This window comes from Hypanus sabinus, chromosome 14, assembly GCF_030144855.1.
Source record: "Hypanus sabinus isolate sHypSab1 chromosome 14, sHypSab1.hap1, whole genome shotgun sequence".
Classification (NCBI taxonomy): Eukaryota; Metazoa; Chordata; class Chondrichthyes; order Myliobatiformes; family Dasyatidae; genus Hypanus; species Hypanus sabinus.
In genome coordinates this window covers 38,067,841-38,088,867 of record NC_082719.1, presented here as the reverse complement: position 1 = coordinate 38,088,867, position 21,027 = coordinate 38,067,841, and the positions used below count along the sequence as shown (strand labels likewise).

Here is a 21,027-nt window from a genome sequence, read left to right as displayed (position 1 = left end):
AGGAGCCTGTGAATATGCAATTATGATACTGCATATGAAGAAGTAAGGCCTCACATGATCTATTCATGGCTAACTTAAGGATGATATAAGAAAGTAACTAAAGTCTTATAATGTTATGATATTAGTGGACCTAAGAATTAGGTATTTGTTAACAACTGGTAAACATTGACTAAAAAATTTGATAAAGAGAGAGAAAGTGGAATATGAGAGTAAACCAGCAAGAAGAATAAAAACTGGTTGTGAACTCTCATGAGTATTTAATTAGAAGATAGAAACTTTAGATTATTAGAGATTAAATAAAAATGTAATGTACAGAAAATAAAGCAATCCATTTACAGCTTCTTAATCACGGTCAACAATAAATGAAATTGCATCAGCCCCTCAATACAATATGCTTTCAGTACTGGGTTCACTAGTGAAGTACTGCTGCCAAATGTACCTGCATTTAGCCTCCAGCTCATCTCTGACTTACGTGAATATCAGGGAAGTTGCCAAAGGTTCTCTCTGGCGGCATCAACCAAAAGTTAATTACAGGTCATTATAGTCTGAGTTTTACTTTTCTATGTGTCAGTTACTCTCAGCTAAATACTGACACATATTTATAACAAATAAAGTCCAGGGATTATTCTTATCCTCAGGATGCCTCAAAGTATTTTAAACCAACAGTTAATCTGGAAGTGCAATCATTAAGGTGTGCAGGTTAACTGTTTGTACGCAGCAAGACCACATACATGTTGGACACATAATTTGTATTTTGGTGGTTAGGACGAACAAACTCTCTGTACTTCATCAAACAGTGTAATTAAGTTTGCTATGTACACACTAGAAAGCGATTTAAAATGACTCTTCTATGGGAGCACAACTTAAAATCAATCTAACTAAATTGAACTAAATTAGAATGAACATAAAAGTTTCTGAATTTGAGATGAACATACCAGTTTAATTTGTACTTGTCTATATTCTATAAACTACAACTGCTTAAGGACTGATTAACACTAAGTTCATCACTTATTTTTTGGTGCTGGTTCAGGATTGCTGATCTTGTTTTAAAGCAGACGAAAATGTACCCTTTTAATAGAGACAAGGTGAAGAATGAATTGTGGTGCAGGCAGATTTACAAAAGTTGTCTCACTCACTATTATTTAATTAGTTACCCAACAAAAGCTCCACATTCTGCATCCCATGAGCATTATACATCACACTAGAAATGTGTCTAGGCATATTCACAAAATCATGCCGGTAAGGCTGAATGATAAAAAGGGGCCACAACTCACACTTTGTCCAATAGACACCAAAGCTAAAATTGTGAGGCTGGATTAAAACAATGAGGTCCTCCATTCATCAGGGTCGACCATGGTTATTGCGTCCCAACTGTCTACATGATATACAAGCCAGGGCAGCACAACATGGAAAGCAACCTGTTGGCTGTGTAGCAGGCTCCTCTCTACACACAGCTGATGAATCCAAAGGAACAGCAGAGACTGATACAGTTTGGCACCAGCGATATTGCAGGAGTTGCCAGCAGCATTGAACTCAATATAGGACTGTCTTACGAACTCCAGCTCCGGATTTTTCGTAGGGGTTTACTCCTGAAGCCTTCCCCATGCCATTAATACAATTCTGCAAAATTCCAATGGACAGCAGCATACTTATCCATTCCTGTTCAAAATCTATTGCTAAATATTCAAAGCAATGAGGTCATTGCTGACAAAGTACAGGAAATTATGTTTAAAATAACCCACAGAATGACATCTGGGCTGATTCGAATAGAGTAATCATTTTACTCCTTTAGTTATTTAAACTATTGAAGGATTATGAACTGAAATCAGGTAGGGATTTCAATTTAATAACTAGTTTATAACGCATACATTCCTGGGAGGGAATAAGACCATGATACCATAAGAATTAAGCTATTTGACCATCAATTCTGCTCCACAGATATATTATCCTTGTCAACCCTGTTCTCGCCATAATATTTGATGCCCTTATTAATCATGAGCTTAAAAATCTCCACTTTAAATATACCCAGTGACTTGGCCCCCTACAGCAGTCTGCGGCATTGAAATCCACAAAATTCACCACCCTCTGACTAAAAAAATTCCTCCTATTCTCTGTTCTAAATTGATATCCTAAAGACATTTTAGTGATAAAACAGAATGAAAATGTATTGTAAAAATAAATTCATATTGAAATTTGAAGCCAGAGGCTTGTAAATGACTGTACATCAAGCATTAAGTACATTTCCAAAGCACACAACTCATGGCGAATGCAAAGGGGTAAAGTTTCCAACTCAGAATACATATGTTTTGTTCTGCTTTGTGCAATGACTTCACTGCCACTGAAACCAGAAATGAGAATCTAACCTAGCTCCATCAAATTATCCTGGTTCCTTGACATTTCCCATTCTGTGTTTAAAAATCACACTGTAATAGATGTCTCTTGTCTTACGGGAGCTCTTTCTGTCACAGCTCACCAGTGCCCTGGTAGCGTCTGTGCTTGTAAAAGAATACTGCAATCAAAAGTTCAAAATTAATATCCTTGAAATCCCAGGTACTCATAAGCTTCTAGTTATTATTTGCTTCTTTACAAATATAACACTACCAATATTTCTTATTGGTGAAAGCATACAGTTTGGAAAGGTTTAGGATAAAATGCTGATGAGATTTAGAGTGAAAATAAGTTTCTCAACATGGAAAATGACAAAATCTATTTAAGAATAATTATCAATGCTTTTTGAATTGAAATTCTGTTTGAAGCTCTAGTGAATTGGTAAAATTAACATCCAGAGAAATAGTTCATAAGGTTGCAGACTTCAGCAATGCATTAAGCAAAACAAAAAATTTTCATTATTAGAAAACTGCAGTTATTCAAAGCTTTTCAAGCTATAGCAGAAATCATTTTACATTAAATTGTAGTTAAACAATTTGGTTACAATATATAGTCTGCATAGTATTTGTAGTATCAATGGGTTTTTTTGAAAAATTTGTCATTAGAGCATTGAGTCATACAGTACAGAAATAGGCCCTTCAGCCAAACTGGTCCATATTGACCAAGTTTCCCAACTAAGCTTGTCCCATTTGTCCATTTCACCCAAAATCTTTCCTATCCCGCCCCAATTTCTTTTAAATAATGGACCTCTCTCAACAATTTCCATTGACAACTCATTCAGTATTTGGACCACATTCTGACCCTCATATTCTGATTAAATATTTCCCTTCTCACCCTATACCCATGTCCTCTAGTTCCTGATTTCCTAACTCAAGAAAAAAGGACTGTGTGCATTCATTTTATCTATGCCATCATGATTTTATACACCTCTATATTATCACCCTTCATGCTCCAATGCTTCAATTAATAAATCCCAGGCTGCTCAACCTCTCTCCATTACGCTGTCACTTGAGTCCCATTAACATCCTTGTAAGTCTCCTCTCCACTCTTTACAACTTAAGGACATCTTTCTTATTGAGGGGTGATGAAAACTAAACACAATATTCCAAGTGTAGCCTCACTAACATTTTGTACAATTGCAACATACCATTTCTACTGACTAACGAAGGCCAGTGTATTAAAAGTCTTGTTAGCCACTCCGTCCACCTGTGATGCCATTTTTAGGGAGCTACATGTACTCCCAGATCCCTCTGTTCTATAACTACCCAGAGGTCTACAGTTCATTATGAAACTCCTACCCTCAGTTGTCCTCCCAAAATGCAACACCTCACACTTAACCAAATTAAACTTTAGTTGCCATTCCTAGACCCATTTACTGAACCGATCAGTTGTGGGAGGACACAGATCCGGGTAAATTCAGATGCAGATTTTAACCAGTTATTCAGCATAGGGTTATATGCCAGACTTGCAAATGGGATTTAACTTACACCAATTACTTAAGGTTACTAGGTTTCAATTGTTTGCTTGTGATAAATTTTCCTTCCCAAAAGGCAGCAATATCCACTGGCTGAATTCTCCAATATTTTGCCACAACAGATATTCAAGTTCAGGATTTTACATTACAGAAATGGTAGACTTCCTCGTCCTTACCTACACCACCCCCCAGACTCCACATCCAACAAGTTATCCTCCACAACCTGCCATCTCCAAAGGCGTCCTACTACTAAACATATCTTCACTTCCCTCCCCCGCTCCACAATTCCCTTGTCTATTCATCCCTCCCCACTAATCTCCCTCCAGGCACGTATCCCTGCAAGCAATTTAAGTGCTACACCTACCCATACACCTCCTCCATCATCTCCATTCAGGGTGACAACATTTCACCTATGAAACTACACAGGTCACCTCAGGTCACTCTACATTGATGAGGCCTGTTGTGAATTGGGGGACAATTTTGTTGGGCACCTCTACACCATCCACCACGAGTAAGACTTCCTGGTGGCCAAACATTTTAATTCCAATTCCCATTCCCGTTCCGACATGTTGGTCCACATCCTCCTCTTGTGCCAAGATGAGGCCACCTCAGAGTGGAGGAGCAAGATCTTACATTCTGTCTTGGTACACTCCAAACTGATGGCATGAATATTGATTTCTTCTTCTGATGGCTACATTTCTACCCGCGCACCCTCCCCCCCCCACGCCCCCCCACCCAGCCTTCGTCTATTCCCTACCCTGACCTTTTACTTCTTCCCACCTGCTTCTTACTTCCTGCTGGGTAGCTTCCTCCACCACTTTCTCTTATGATCCACTCTCCTCTCCTATCAGATTCTTTATTCTTCAGCCCTTGACCTTTCCCACCACTTGGCTTTACCTATCACCTTCCAGTTAACCTCTTTCCCCTATCGGCCCCCCCCCCCCCAACTTTTTCATTCTGGCATTTTCCTCTTTCCTTCTCAGTCCTGAAGAAGGGTCTCAGTCTGAAATGTTGACTGTTTATTCATTGCCATTTATGCTGCCTGGCTTGGTGAGTTGTTCCAACATTTTGTGTTTTGCTTTTGATTTCCAGGATCTACAGACTTTTATAATTAGCAAAACTACTTTAGTTTCATACTTAAATCTTGAAGACAACAGCAGTCAATTTTTTTAAACATACTCAACTCAGATAGAGTAACAATGGGATTTTGAAGAAGGATCACAGTATTTCATTCATTACTATTTAGACTCCCAGTTTTTAATAGTATTCTGAATATGTTCATTTTAAATAACTTTATTTAGTACTCTGCATATGGAGGTGTGCTGTCCTAACACTATGTTCTGAAAAGGTCATGTGGGTTACTTAGTAAACAAAAAATTGCTGCTAGAACACATTTTGATACACGAAAAGCACATAATTGAAATGACACGTGCAACATTTATGTGAAGGAAAACATTTATTAGTTATAATTGGAAGATGTCAAAACATTCGTACATGTATATAGTAATGACTGGAGATACATGGTATAGAAGTCCCACATGTGACTGAACATTCTTTAAATCTTCAGTTACACATCTAGAGGGATGAATAAGCAACATGCAGAGGTTCTGCCATACATATAAAAACTGGATAGGAAACTTGCTCCATTTGGAAAAAGGATGATAGTGGAAATATACTGTATATAGAAAATAAATGTCAATGTCAAAAAAATTAGAAAACCATTATATGTAAAGTAAATGACTATTTGGCCAGTAAAACTAATACAACTTTATGCGTCCATTTATCTTTATTGCATCCTGAGGTGCTAAGAGTAAATAAATAGAAAATACTGTAACAAAATGTGAAAGTCCTTGTGCAATGTTGGCAGTGCTGTACTAACTCTACCATTGGAGCAATAAATTTATTCTAGAAACTATGACTGGAAAACATAATTTATATTTGTACAATGATTTAACATAATTTGTGCATTGAAAGTATGCAACATTCTTATGTTTACAGACGTGCAATATTCTACCTGCCAAGCTACTAGAGTATCTATCATTCAAACTATCTCACTGGCATGGTTCTCTGGATTCTGCCCAACTCATCTGAGGAAAATTGGATGACTGCCCCAGAATCTTGAAGGAAAGATCTCAAAATTCTGTACAACAATGAAAGGTAATATTTTGGGTGGTTTAGAGAAGGTTTATTATTTTGGCATCAATTTGTGGAACAAACCAACTGGCTTACCTATGAAAAGGCCCACTGCATAAAAATATGCTGGTGACTTTAGTCATTGCAAACTAGGATGTTAACTGCCGCACATAGAGTTTAAGACATATTGTCAATCCTCCTCCAGCAAGCCCTGGAATAATAACTGATGCTATACCCAGTTTCTATTCTGTGCTCCAGTAAAGTTCCTGTGGAGGATCAAGATGCAGTCCTGAAGGCCCTATCGAGCAAAATAAGAAAGATCTCTCCAACGATTCTCAGCACAGTGAACCTGGGTGGTATAATATCGATGACAGATATTGGTTTCCCTTTGCCTGTGGTCTCAATATCGTTCTGTGCTTATAGCCTCATGGACAAATGCAGCACATCTGGATGAAGGTGACTCATCTGTGGAGACATTAAAGAGTTTAATTCATTAATGATTTGAACTCATCTTCCAGTGGAAAAGTAGGACTGCTGCAGATGCTAGAGAAGCATGGAATAATTTAGATAATTCAATTGAAATTTATTAATATGGACAGAAAATGTTATTCATGTGAATTAATTACATTACAAACTCAGATTAGCAAACTGATTAAAGTAGATATTAAGAACAATGCTTTCAAACTAACTGCGCTAGGAGATATTTTTTAAAAGAAAATAAACGCTGTATCAAACTTACCAGACTGTTCAGACTCTGAAGACATACTAAATCCCTCACGGAGTAAATTGTTGCTTTGACGATCATGTATTCAGGTCAACTAAGTTTTATTTTGATTCTGTGCTTTGATGGCTTCTTTGTTGTCCTGTGAACATTTTGTTTTTAACTGTATTCCACCTTCTCTTTTGTCATTCATTCCCGATCATTATGTGACATACAAGCTTGAACCATCAGTGGAACATTCAACATTTTATTGATATCAGGTGACATAATGGTCCATTCTTGTTTTATTTAGGCTTTGTTCCGTAATGTTGAATTAATTTCAAAATAACTTTAAATATTGTAAATTATTTTACCAAAATAACTTACTTTGTCCCAAATAATTCTGGTCTGAAGGTGATTTTGTTTTCAACTGAAGGGATTACAGTACACAACCTAAGTGCAAAAGTTCCTACAACACATTCCATTTCTCTCCATTCACAGGGTGAGTAGAAAATGGAGGATAATGTTCATGAAACTTCCAGATATGTTGCCCTAGCAAGAAGGACTACAATTAGAGCAATAACGCTGTTAAATTCTGCAGATGCTGAAAATCCAAAGCAACACAAACAAAATGATGGAGAAACTCAACAGGTCAGGCAGTATCCATGGAAATGAACAAGTAGTAGGCATTTCAAGTGAGACCCTTCTTCAGAACCAGGTAAGAAGGTGGAAGATGCCAAAATAAATTGAGGGGAAAGTGTTTAGCCAGAAGGTGATAGGTGAAGCCAGGTTGGTTAGAAAGGTAAAGGGCTGGAAAGGAATGAATCTGTCCGGAGAGTCGAGTAGACGATAGGAGAAAGGGAAGGAGGAGGAGCACTAGGGGATGTGATAGGCAGATGAGAAGCCAGAATGGGGAACGTAGGAAAAAGGGTGGTGGAAGGAATTATATTTTACCGTAAGGGGGAGATCAATATTCATGCCATTAGCTTGGAGGCTACCCAGACAGAATATAAGTTGTTGCTCCTCCACCTTGAGAGTGGCTTCATCATGGCAGTGAGGCCATTAGATGACATGTCGGAATGGGAAACGCAATTGGAATTAAATTGTTTAGCCACTGGGAAGTTCCGCTTTTGGGGGTGGAGCAAAGGTGCTCGATAAAGCAGCTCCCCAATTTTTGATGGGTCTCACCAAGGTAAAGTAGGCTGCATCTGGAGCACCGGACACAATAGACAACCTCAACAGATTCACAGGCAACGAGTTGCTACACCTGGAAGGACTGTATGGGGCCCCTGAATGGCGGAGAGGGAGCAGACGAAGGGGCAGGTGTAGCACTTGCAGGGATAAGCATTGGGAAGGAGATTAAATTAAAGGGATTAATGGAGAAGGGATTCAAGAAAGGAATGAATCCCCTGGAAAGAGGTAAATGTGTTCAGTAGTAGCATCCCTTCAGAGATGGTGGAAGTTGCTTGGAAAAAGGAGGACATCTCAGATGTCCTGGAAAGGAAAGCCTCATCATGGGAACAGATGTGGTGGAGATGAAGGAACTGTGAAAAGGGAATTGCTTTTTTACAGGAGTCAGGGTTGAAAGAGGTATAGTCATGATAGTTGAGGGAATCAGTTTTTTTTAAAAAGGATTCTTGTCTACAGTTTGTCTCCAGAGATGGAGACAGTCAGACTGAGAAAGAGAAACAAGGTGTCAGAAATGGAGCAAGTGAATTTAAAGGCACAGTGGAGGTAGGAAGCAAAGCTGATGAAATTGACAAGTTCAGCATGCGGATGCCAAAGGTTGCCCCTCGAGTCTGGAGAAAGTGGAAGGAGCTGAAGAAAAAAATTGTTGAGTGTGAGTACCAATTCTACCAAATGGGGATGGTGGTGGTGGAGGGGAAATGGTTGGTTCTTTTATTGAGAAAGAAGGCCTTTAAGGGCTTTTTGATGGGGGGATAGAAGTAGAAGGGGACTGGGCAACCATGTTGAAAATAAGGCAGTCAGAGAGAGGGAACAGAAAGTTACTGAGGAGATCGAGAGCATGAGAAGTGTCACAGATGTAGGTAGGAAGGAACTGTACCAATGGGGATAGAATGGAGACAAGGTATGAGGATACGAGTTCAGTGATGCAGGAGCCTATCTGGACAGTCAGTTTTGTGGATCTTGGGTAGGAGGTACAAGTGAGCAGTGCAGGATAAGGAAACTATGAGTCTGCTGGCAGTGAATGGGAGTTCGCCAGAGTTGATGAGATCAGTGATGGTGTAGGAGACAGTTATCTAATGGTCCAGACCGGAGTCTTCTTTAAGAGGTAGGTATGAGGAGGGGTCTGAGAGCAGCCGCCTGACCTCAGCAAGGCAGCAATCAGTGCACCACACTACTACAGCACTCGCTTTGTGTGCAGGTTTGATGGTAAAGTTGGAATTGGTGTAAAGGATGTGAATGACAGTACGTTCTGAGTGTGTAAATTTCAAGGAGCGAGGAATGCTGAAGTTGAGTCAGTTGATGTATTGTCAGCAATTAGAGATAAAGGTCCAGGGCAGACAGAGAACCAATGTGGGTATCCAGTGATAATTGCTAAATAATGTATTTTACCAATTATCATATGATTGATAATAGCATGAGGTGCAAGTAGGAATTCCAATTCTAAATTACGTCTTTTCCCGTCTCCACATCTGAAAATTTTAATTGGTATCTTCTATTATACTCCTACAGATTGGGAGCTTATAATGAAATTATCAAAATGTCAGAGGATGGATTCCATAAACTGAAAAAGAGACTGCTTTCATACTTCAACAAATGTGAAATATTTCAATTGTTGCAATGAAATTTTCTGAGTTTTAGCTTAGAATTGCAACTATTAAATAAAATGCAAAATAGAGACAACAACTTCTGGTTGCATCTTGACATAAACTAGGGTGTTAGAATAACAATAGAAATTGCTGGAGAATTTGGGTATGCTTAAGGAAGGTGAGTAAACTTTGAAGAAATTTGTGGTGTCAGGATGTACTTTTGTAAAATGACATTAAGATGAAACACAACATATTCATACATGAAGAATTTTCACCTGGTAGAGATATTTACCTATTATCACATTAAATACTGGAATGACTTCCCACCTTCAGTACATCATGACAAGCACTGAGAGAAAGAAGTAAAGCAAAATAAACGAGAAAAAAGCACAAGGCAAAGAATAGAAGATGCATAAAATAGTGACATACTGAAGCAGTTAAGTGATCAAAAGTGTTTACATTTTAAACAAGAATTTATGAAACACAAAAAGGTGAACACAATTATTTTCTTGCACTACACTTCTTAAATTTTGCTCCTTTCAACAGATGGTTGCTTCCTTCAGTTCTGCTATAATAACAGGTTTGAAATAATTAATTGTTGAATAACCCCAAAGAGTAATATGCCAGGTTTCAGCTTTCTATACTGAAAGGCACATAACTTGCAACTGTTACTTTCCAATGGAAAGGACATGAAAGATTTTGGACTCAAAGTATAATAACAGCAACATAAACAAAGTGCTTAAGGAACTCAGCAAGTCAGGCAGTAACAATGAAAATTAATAAATAGTCAGCATATTGGGATGAGATCCTTGATCAGGACTGAGAAGGAGGGGGGAAAATGCCAGAATAAGATGATGTGTGGGGGGAGGGGGAGGGAAAGGAGTACAAGCTAGAAGGTGATAGGTGAAGCCAGGTGGTGGGGGAAGTGGAAATGAAGAAAGAAGTTGGGAGGTGTTAGGTGGAAAAGATAGAGAGCTGGAGAAGAAGAAACCCAGCAGGCAAGGAGAGTGGACCATGGATGAAAGTGAAGGAGGAGGGGCACCAGAACCACCAGTATAATAACATCATCCCAGCTATGTATAGTCAAAGCCTTTTATTTTTACTTCAGTTGATCCAACACTCAGTATTACATACAGATTGTCCACAAACATCATTTTTTAACAATACATTCTATCTACAGAATGCACTGCAACAAGAAATCTTCAGGTTTCATCATTAGCATTTCACCAAACCAGAAGATCCACCATATACGAAAACAAGTATAGACCATATAGCACAACATCATGGTCTGCATATTTTCCTCTGATACCCAACCTCCTAACACAATAGTAATTTCATGGAACTCCCAACTTATCAGTGAATTGGGAACACCTTCAATATACATGGACTGCAGTGATTCACAAAAATGGATCAACACAATTTTGAAAACATCAATAGAGGAGGCATATATGCTGACATTATCAGCAAAGAACACAAGTCTTTAATCAGTATTTAAGACAAATATATCTCTCTATTTGTGTATAATTTTTTGGGTGTCTGTATATGGCACATACAAATTGGAAATGCTTTAATTTGAGGAGTATGGAGGACTACGATCCATGTACTGGACGATAGGTCAAGGCAGATGGGTCTAGACAGAATAACAGTTCGGCATGGACTAGATGGGCCAGAGGACCACTTTCTGTGCTGTAGTGCTTTATGACTCTAATGTCTTACCAAGCAACAAGAAATCATTCCCTCCTCCAGATTTTTAAATCTCAAGCTTTAAAGCTTGATGCTTCTGTTCAATATAACTCAAAAGCATTATCAGCCTATTTCCCCAATGCTTGTACCTACATAATCTTCACTATTGATTTACATATCTTTTATAATGAGCAGGCTCTTATAAATTTTCTTAAACATATTGGTAGTAGGATTGTGAAAAAAATTGCTAATGAAATTTATTGATATATTTTGCACACAGCTATGAGGAAAGGCAAAGAAACTCAATGGTGCCACTTTAAGACAGGTTCAAGAACACCAACAGGGCTAATATCAATTAATCTTTGAAACTAACAGAACAAACAAGTTATTGGATCGTTGGCTTTATTTTATTGCAATGGAATGAAAAGCAAAGTACAGTCCTGTGCAGAAATATATCTAGCTAGGGTACCTAAGATCTTTGCATAGTACTGTAGTAATTTTATGCATTGGACTGTACTGCTGCAACAAAAAAAAAACAAATGTCATGACATATGTGCATGATGATAAACCTGATTCTGATATGGGACTCCATTGTGGACTGAGAGTGGGAAGGCAGCATGTAGAGGGGAATCATATTTGGGTAAAGGGGAAGGAGTGGGAAGCACCAGATGGACATTCTGTAAAGATAAATAAACCAATTGTTTGGAGTCAAATGACCTTGCCTGGTGTCTCAGGGCTGGGTGTGTCTGGAACTGCACCATTCCTCACCACTGGCACTCCTTCTCTGCCACCTGTCTGACACCCAACCTGTGATGCCCAACCCGTGATGCTCCACCCATGGCATTCCCAACATCATTTACTCCTGCCAAATGTACAAACTTGCTCCACATTGTCAAATACAGTACTGTGCAGAAGTCTTTTATATGACCTAAGACTTTGCACAGTACTGTGCATTGCATAGTCATCAAAATATTGCATTCAAATTTCAGTGCCACCCTCAGAAAGTACATCAACAACTTTGAAAATGTATAGAAGTGTCATACCAATGACGAGAGATTTCCACTATGTGAAGAAGTTCAAGGGACTGTGACTGTTTCCTCAAAGGGGGGAGGGAGTTGGGAAGATTTAATAAAGGTCTTCAATATCACGAATCATGAATTTGGGTTAAAATGAGGATAAACTTCAGTGGTGGTTTATCCGCATTTACATCAGATAAATCAAAGATGCAAGATACCTACTGAAAGCAACATTCATCATCAAAGATCTCTACCAACCAGAATTGTGCCATTTTTCACAACTACTGTTGGGCAGGGGTACAGAAGACTGAAGCACCACACCATCAAGTTTAAGAACATTTACTTCCTTTCAACTATTCAGTTCTTGTTCAAAAACCAGTATCATGACAATTCAGCAATACTATGACGACTTTGTACTGAAATACACATTATTTGTTTTCAAAGTCTAAATTCAAATTAAATTTATCATCAAAGTACATATATTTCACCATATACAACTATGAGATGCGTTTTCTTCCAGGCATTCATAGTAAATAGAAAGAAACACCAATAGAATCAATGTAAAACCACACACAACAGAGAAGGACAAACACCTAATGTGCAAAGGACAACAAAATGTGTAAATGAAAAAAAAAGAACAAAATGATAATAATGATAATATGAAAATGTATGAAAATAATAAATGTCGAGAAAATTAGTTTTACAGTCCTTAAAAGTGAGGCCATAGGTTGTGAAATCAGGTCAGTGTTTGAGTGAGTGAAGTTATCCCTCTCCTTTAAGAGACTAATGGTTGAGGGGTAATAACTGCTCCTGAACTTGCTGGTGTGGGACTTGAGGCTCCTAATGGCAAACTGCAACAATAGAGCAGGGCTTGCATGGTGGCAGCTCCTGATGAATGAATTCATTATCTCTGATTCCTTGATGAAGACTGGCTCATGGACTTCCAGTTTTCTCCTCCTATAGTCAATAATCAGCTCTTTGGTTTGGCTGTCACTGAATGAGAGGTTGACTTAGCGCTCCAATTGTGTTTTTTCGTACAAAATGTGTATAATTTATGCTTTTCTAATGAATGCTGCTTATGATGCCGTCTGCCTGTGATGCTGCCACAAGTGAGTTATACATTGCACCTGTCCATATATGCATTTATGCATATGACAATGAACTTGACATTGACTTTGATTAGGAAAGGAATATGCTCTTACCATAACACATTGCTGTGATCTGAAATGGATTGCCTGCAAGGGTAATGGAGCTAGCTTCAGTAATAATATTCCAAAGAAAATTAGATAAATACTTGAGGAGAATCATTTACAGTGCCTTGAGGAAGAAGCGGGAGAATGGATTAATTGAATAACTATCAAAGAACCGTCACAGGTATGTTGGATGAAATAATCTCCTCCTGGGGTTTTTAATTCTGTGATCACATGATATCTGCAGTAAAACCATTTTTGGGAAAAACATTGTGATGAGAATGACAGCATAATATAATTGTAGACTTACTTTATGGCAGCTTTTACTTGTTGCAAAATATGTAAAAGTAAATTTCTTTGCCAGCACATTCATTCACATAACCACTTTAACTGTAAAAATGCAAAGCCAGTGAAACAAAATCCTTGATCACTTAAAGTTCCTAAATTTAAAAAGTACTTTGGCTTGAGAGCATAATTTAATGTTTAATGATGCTGCTCTGGTTCTCTTAAATGGGAAGCGGGGTTGGATGGAGGCCAGGAAACATTCTACCATGCAAGAGAAAACAACCCAAGTTTGCCCAACCTCTCCAAATCGCACATGATCTATACTCCATGCCGCATCCTGGTAAATCTCTAATGCACTTTCTCCAAATCCCCAACATCCTTCTCAAAATGAGGCAACCAGAACTGAATTAAATACTTCAGATGTGGCTGAACTGGAGTTTTAGAAAGCTGCATCATAGCTTCCCAATTCTTGAACTCAGTTCCGCTATTAATATAGGCAAGTATGCCATATGCCTTCTTTATTGTCATAACAACTCATGTGTGGCCACTTTCTGGAAGCTATAGACTTGGACCGCAAGATCCCTCTGCACATCAACAGCATCAAGGGTCTTACCATTAGCATTATAATGTCTCCTTACATTTGTCCACCTAAAGTGCAACACTTCACACTTGAACATTTTGAACTCCACTGCTACTGATGTATATCCCACTGTATCCCTTGTCAGTCTTCTATGCTATCCACAACACCTCCTTAACCCACTTCCCTAAATGATCATGATCCCCACGTAATCTACAATGAATTTATTCATTGTTTACACCTGATCCACAAGCTTACTGATCAAACCTTGTGTATTAGTATCTAAATGACTATGTTATTATAAACAACACATAACGAAGAGTCCCAACGCTGACCTGCACCACACAACTAAATACCAGCTTCCATTCCAAGAAATAGACAACTACCACCTTCTGCTTCCAATCTCCAACCCAATTCTGAATTAACCTAGTTAGCTCTCCCTGGATTCTATGGGATCTAATATTTGAGACCAACCTATCATTTAAGATTCTACTCAGTGGCCGCTTTATTAGGTACATCTGCTCATTAATACAAATATCTAATCAGCCAATCATGTTTTAGCAACTCAATGCATAAAAGAATGCAGATAAGTCTAAGAGATTTAATTGTTGTTCAAACCAAACTCAGAATGGGGGAAAAACTGGGATCTAAGTGATTTTGACTGTGGAATGATTGTTAGCACCAGACAGGTTTTGGGAATCTCCGAAACTGCTGATCTCCTGGGATTTTCACACACAACAGTCTCAAAAGATTTCAGAAGATGGGGTGAAAAACAAAAAGAAAAATTCCAGTGTGCAGCAGTTCTGTAGTGAAAATGTCTTGCTAATGAGAGAGGTCAGAGGAGAATGACCCAAATGGTACCAGCTGACAGGAAGCTGACAGAAACTTAAATAAGGATGCATTACAACAGCAGCGTGCAGAAGAGCATCTCTGAACACCCAACACGTCGAACCAGGAAGTGAATGGGCTACAACAGTAGGAGACCATGAGCATACACTCAGTGGCCACCTTATAAGGTACAGGAGATTCCAAATAAATTGGCCACTGGGTGCATATCTAAAATAAAATTGCACAAGTCCAGTAAGGGGAAAGAAGCAAATAGATATGGATATTTTATTATTCAATATGTTTCTTAAAGGATACAGAATATTTAAGTGAGCTTGGTGGTACCATTGCCTGCTTTGCAACAGAAATCTTCGCACAGCAGCTGTCCTTTGCAGGACAGGGGTATCTACAAAAGCACTTGCACATCATTTTAGAGTACCATACTGTGAAAGGGATTGTAATGTTATGATTATAGCAGTGGTATTTCCTGTCTTTGCTTCCCAAGTGAGAAGTCTGTCTGTCTGCTTATTACCAAAAATTCAGCTCAGATTATGCAAAATTATGACCAATACTCCACATTTCAGATATATACCTCTGAAAGGTGAAGTTAACTAATGAACATTAGTAAACATTTACTGTTTGAACATTACTCTTAAATCTTCAAGAATTATTTTACGATCTCTTACTATCCCAAATCATTTTACATCAAAGAATTTGCCATTAGAAAGGTTATTATGTGTTTATTTTTATAAAGATTTAATATATCAACTTCAAGGACCCTTAAATTAACTAAATACTTGTTTGTTCTTTCAGATAAAATGTTAAGGAGAGGTTTTGACTGCCTGTTTTCAGAGACATCATAACACTCTTCAAAGAGAGTCAGCATGTTCTCCAGATGTTCTGGCCTGCATCAATTCCTTCCAACAGAATCATTAAAAACAGTAACAAATCTTTTAGCTTAATTGCTATGTATGGAGTTTGATGTCAACAAATTTGCTGCTCTGTTTCTCAGCCAAAATCCAGTGACTGCTCTGTTTTGCAGTCTTGGGGCACACCTTTTAAATACAAAAGAAAATGTGAGCTTTTCTTGAGTTTTCTGTTAATTGTAGTATATTCATCAATTGTTTTTTGATTTAATGATAAACAACTAATAAAGCAGGATACTTAGTCAAATTAAAATAATGTGACAATTTTAAAATACAAAAGTCAAAATGTGAACTTCAATAATCGCAGATAATTTGGTCCAATTCAAATACTACAGTTAGCAAAATGTTACCAGTGTCAGTGTTAGTATCATTCTTTCTGGCAGTTGTGCACATAAATATAAGATATAAATCTTGAATCCAAAGTGGAGATTTATGAGCCAATTTTAAAGGGGAAAAAGATGCAAAGATGCCCAATTTTTGACAGTAATGCTTTGTAGGCAAGGATCATCTAAAACATGGGATATATAGATGGTGCATTGTTATCAATGTTAAGGACTGTTAACTAACACATAACCAATAATCCCACACAAATATTAAGAAAGAATGGACTCCTCACATGAAATGAGCTGTCCAAAGAGATGCTGGCACAATTGTTATTCTAAACTTTCCAAAAGTTTATGTGAACTAAGAATAGCTCTCTGTGCTGAATATGATTATTTTATCTGAGCACAGGTGACACTAATTATCCCAGACACCGCTGATAATTGGAGCTTACCATATATAAATACAGAGGGCTGGGATGCATTTTGATTTATCAATTAATGTTTAATTATGGAATATTCTACAGCAAGGTTGTATCTCAACAAAAAGTCAAATGATTCATGCTACAAAATAGCATATTAAAATTTCAATTATTTTTTCACAAGAATGCAATTCCACAAAAGGGACAAATTTGCTTACTTTGTCAAATAATGGACATTTTTTCATTTGCTGTAACAACAATTAGTGATGAGTTGTGATCAACTGCATTTCAGAGGAAGGATACAAATAGTAATAGACAACCAACTAAAATTAATAACACATCATGTAATTTGCCATCTTAGTACTCTTTTCTGTCAAGTCAAATTCCTTGATGAACTGGGATATTCTGCATTATTTTCTTCAGAAATAAATTCTGATTAATTTGCTCAGGTTTTAGTTCACATTTTTTTATAACATACGTTGTTTTGTGAACAGCATCTTTAGCTGTTGATAATAATGCAATAAGTAATTATATTATTCAATTCATGGGCAATAGCCTTTCTACAGATATTGCCCTCAATATAATGAACCTCTTTCAGGATTAAAGCAGAAACCTACCAATATCAGTTGAGTATTTAACATTAGAAAAATATTTACCAATATCAGAAATTAAATATTGACTGACTGGAGTAGTGTGACATCATCCAATCGCATATTATTTTCACAAATTTAATATTTTATTATAGATTTTGAAAAGAAGTCCTGATATGAGTGTTTCAAGAGAGTTGCACATTATATTGAATAGTATGTAATTCTGATTTATGAATCTGCATTGTTTAATGTTGGTTAAAGGAGAATGAAATAATTGTTACTCCAGATCTGATGCAGCACAAAAAATACAATAAGGAACACAATAATAAAAACAACATAATAAATATAAATACATCAGATAGCTAAATAACATAGATTGATTGGATGTCCATAATGTGATGAGAGCCACACATGTGTCTGTACGTAAAGTGATATGGTAAGAAAGTAGTGATGGTGAGGGTGGGGGATGTGGAGGGATAGGGTTAATGGGTGGACATGCTGATCAGCCTTATTGCTTGGGGAAAGTAACTGTTTCTGAGGCTTGTGATCACGGTTTGGATGTTACATAGTCCATGAAATGGATGGGTAGGATACTCCGTGCTGTTACTAGCCCTTTCTCAACACATTTCTGTATTTATGTCCTCAACTGGGGAGGAGGGGGACACGCTGTTTTGTGTATTTAATATTTTAGTAACAGTTAAGTAATATTGTAAATATATTGTTTAATTAAGCAGTCTTCATTTTTTACATTGTTCATTACTGGTTATATGCAAAGGTATGTGAATGCTATACATTATTATGCCACTATATCTTAAGTGCATGTATTGCTAAAGTAAAACAAATCTAGGCACATTATCCCCAGCTCCATGTTTTCCTTTTGATTAGTTTTATGTTTTGGAATCACAAAACATAACAGCATTGACGAGTAAAACAACTACCAATCTGTTGAAGCACTACAAGACATTAGAGTTTAAAAAAAAGTGCAACATGCTTTCTTCACAAGAGGAGAGAAATAGCTGAGTGAAGAAAACACACTGCATATGTCTCTTTGGAAGCAGAGAAATGGTCAAGTCAAAAAGGCAGAAATTGGACAATATTCAAGGATTCATAAAGTGAGTCAGGGTGATAACAATAATAGTAACTGTTAAAAACACAGAAATGACTGGCCACATCGGAAAGACAAATGTTCAATTGCACAAAATATAACTGGGTGATGTATACTAAGCAAACTGAGCAGAGCTTCAAAGCAAAAGAAGAGGCCAATGAGCAAAAAGTATCAGTTTTGCTAAGCGTAATTCAACTCAGAACATAGAAATCTACAGCAATTACAGGTCCTTCGGCCCATAATGTTGTACCAGCCATGTAACCTACTCTAGAAACTGCCTAGAATTTCCCTAGTGCATAGCCCTCTATTTTTCTAAGCTCCATGTACCTCTGTAAGAGTCTCTTAAAAGACCCTATTGTATCCACTTCCACCACCACTACCAGCAGTGCATTCCAAGCACTCACCACTCTCTGTGTGAAAGACATACCCCTGACATCCCCTCAGTACTTATTTCCAAGCATCTGAAAACTATGCCCCCTCGTGTTAGCCATTTCAGCCCTGAGAAAAGCCTCTGGCTATCTATACAATCCATTGGTGGAAGAACAGAGAGTTTGCTTAGAAGTTTGACTGCTCCAACCAACCAACCAAAATAAGGTATTGTGGAAGTACCCAAGAACATCTAGAACTGAAACCCTTTTCGACCGCAGAACATTTTAAGTTTCACTAAAGGTAGGGGAGTCCACTTTAAGCTTACGTGGCTGCTTTGAAGAAGTTGTCTGAGCATTGCCAGTTCATGATGGGTTTAATGATGCAGTGAGAGATTGTGGAATCTTACAAGAAAGCGTTTTAAAATGGTTCCTAACTGAAACTCAACTCACGTTTAAAACAGCAGATTAAATCACTGCATCAAAGGAAGCAGCAGATAGAGACACAACTGAGGTGCAGACAGAAATGAAAGTGAGCATGAACAAAATTGCAACATCTAAACAGAAACCTGGCTGGATAAATGAGTAGAAGAGGCTCACATACACAAGACCAGCGCAGATTCAAAAGTAAAACTTGCAGAAAATACCACAAAGTAGGACACACACACACTCACAAACAATCATGTGGGGCAGACATAAATAAATGGACTGCACTGGAAAAGAAAAAAAGATAAAAAGTCAATTTGCAGTTTCATAAAGAACACAAATCTATGTCCCGTTGAAGAAAAATCTTACAATGAGGAGTGTAACATGGGACTAGGTAGCCTTGAGATTTATAGTGTGAAAACTAACAATAGACAAACAACAATACACACAAAATGCTGGTGGAGCACAGCAGGCCAGGCAGCATCTATAGGGAGAAGCGCTGTTGACGTTTCGGGCCGAGACCCTTCGTCAGGACAAGCAATATAACTTACACCAGAAGTGAACAACAAAGTAATTAAAATGGAATTCAACACTGACTTGACAGTTTCAATCATTCCACAAAATGAGTTTGAATGGCATTTCAAAGATACAAAAGTGAAGCCTGTAGGTATCCAACTAAGAACTGGACTTTTCTCCAGTATAACTCCTGTGGGAATGACATTCATAATAATGAAATACAACAACAAACAAGCCACATTGGACTTGAGTGTGATAAGAACAAGAAGTGGGTCATTGTGGGGTCATGATTGGCTGAGATACCTACAACTTGATTGGAGATCCATCCACCACTTGCATACCAAATCACCTGCAACTGACTCAACTAAAAGTGAATTAAGAAAGGTATTGTTGATGCCACAGCAGTGTTCAAGGTCAGCACTTGAAACCTCAATAATATCAAGGATAAATTAGTGTTAAATGAAGATGGCACACACAAGCTTTAAAAAGCCTGTCCATTTCCATATGCTATCCATGATAAAGTAGTCAAGGAGTCAGATCACTTCGAAAAATGAAGGTATTTTTTCCCAAGTTTGGGTGATCCCAGTAGTCAATAAGAATGGGCCTGTCAGGATCTGTGTTGATTTTAAGGTCACTGTCAATCCAATACTGAAAGTAGATTACTACACTCTGCCCAAGATAGAGGGTATCTCTGCAAACCTTTCTGGAAGGGAAACACTTCAGCAAAGTGGACTTACCCATAGATGGAGATAGAAGAACAGTCCAAAATGTTTCTCACCATAAACACAAAGAGCTTTCTCACTATAATAAGCTTATTTTTAGAGCAGCATCTACGCCTGTACTCTGGCAGAAAGCTATGGAGCAACAAGATTGCCCAAGCAGTTAGTATGACCTGGGCGACATCAGTGTTACCAGTGAGGAGGTCAAAGAACATCTCCAAAACCGCAAGTAGGTGCTAAAATGGTTAGAAGATTATGGGCAATAAGTGTGCTTTTCTTTCAATTAGTTTTATTTTGAGTTACAAATATAACAAGCTGGTGCCGGTGAATGTGTTGAGCAGTTTTGACTACCCATCGTTGAGCTTTCTGTCCACTGTGGTGCAGTTACCATACCATGCAGTGATGTAGCATATTAGGACGCTCTCTGCTGTGTAAATATAGAAGTATGCAAGTATAAAAGTGCATAATCCAGCTCTTTTCAGCCTCCGCTGAAAGTGGAGGCATTGGCGAGCTTTCCTGATTGTGTAGTAATTTGTCAGTTTCTTCATTGGGTTCTGAGATCCAAGGAGTGCCTGAAGAATATTAGCTGGCTT

The 21,027-nt window shown here is 37.9% G+C and overlaps 1 protein-coding gene across 3 annotated transcripts in view; it reads right to left on the bottom strand.

The window, feature by feature from the left end:
* pcdh7b (protocadherin 7b) overlaps window positions 1–21,027 on the bottom strand; it is a 391,309-nt gene that overhangs the window by 345,499 nt on the left and 24,783 nt on the right. The window contains exon 2 of one of the 3 annotated variants that reach the window (XM_059989009.1): window positions 5,252–6,460. The exons of the other annotated variants lie outside the window; for them this stretch is intronic. Coding sequence (XP_059844992.1) covers window positions 6,413–6,460 — 48 coding nt within the window. The 3' untranslated portion in view covers window positions 5,252–6,412. Of the gene's footprint in view, window positions 1–5,251; window positions 6,461–21,027 lie in introns of those variants that run through there. 3 annotated transcript variants of the gene reach the window in all.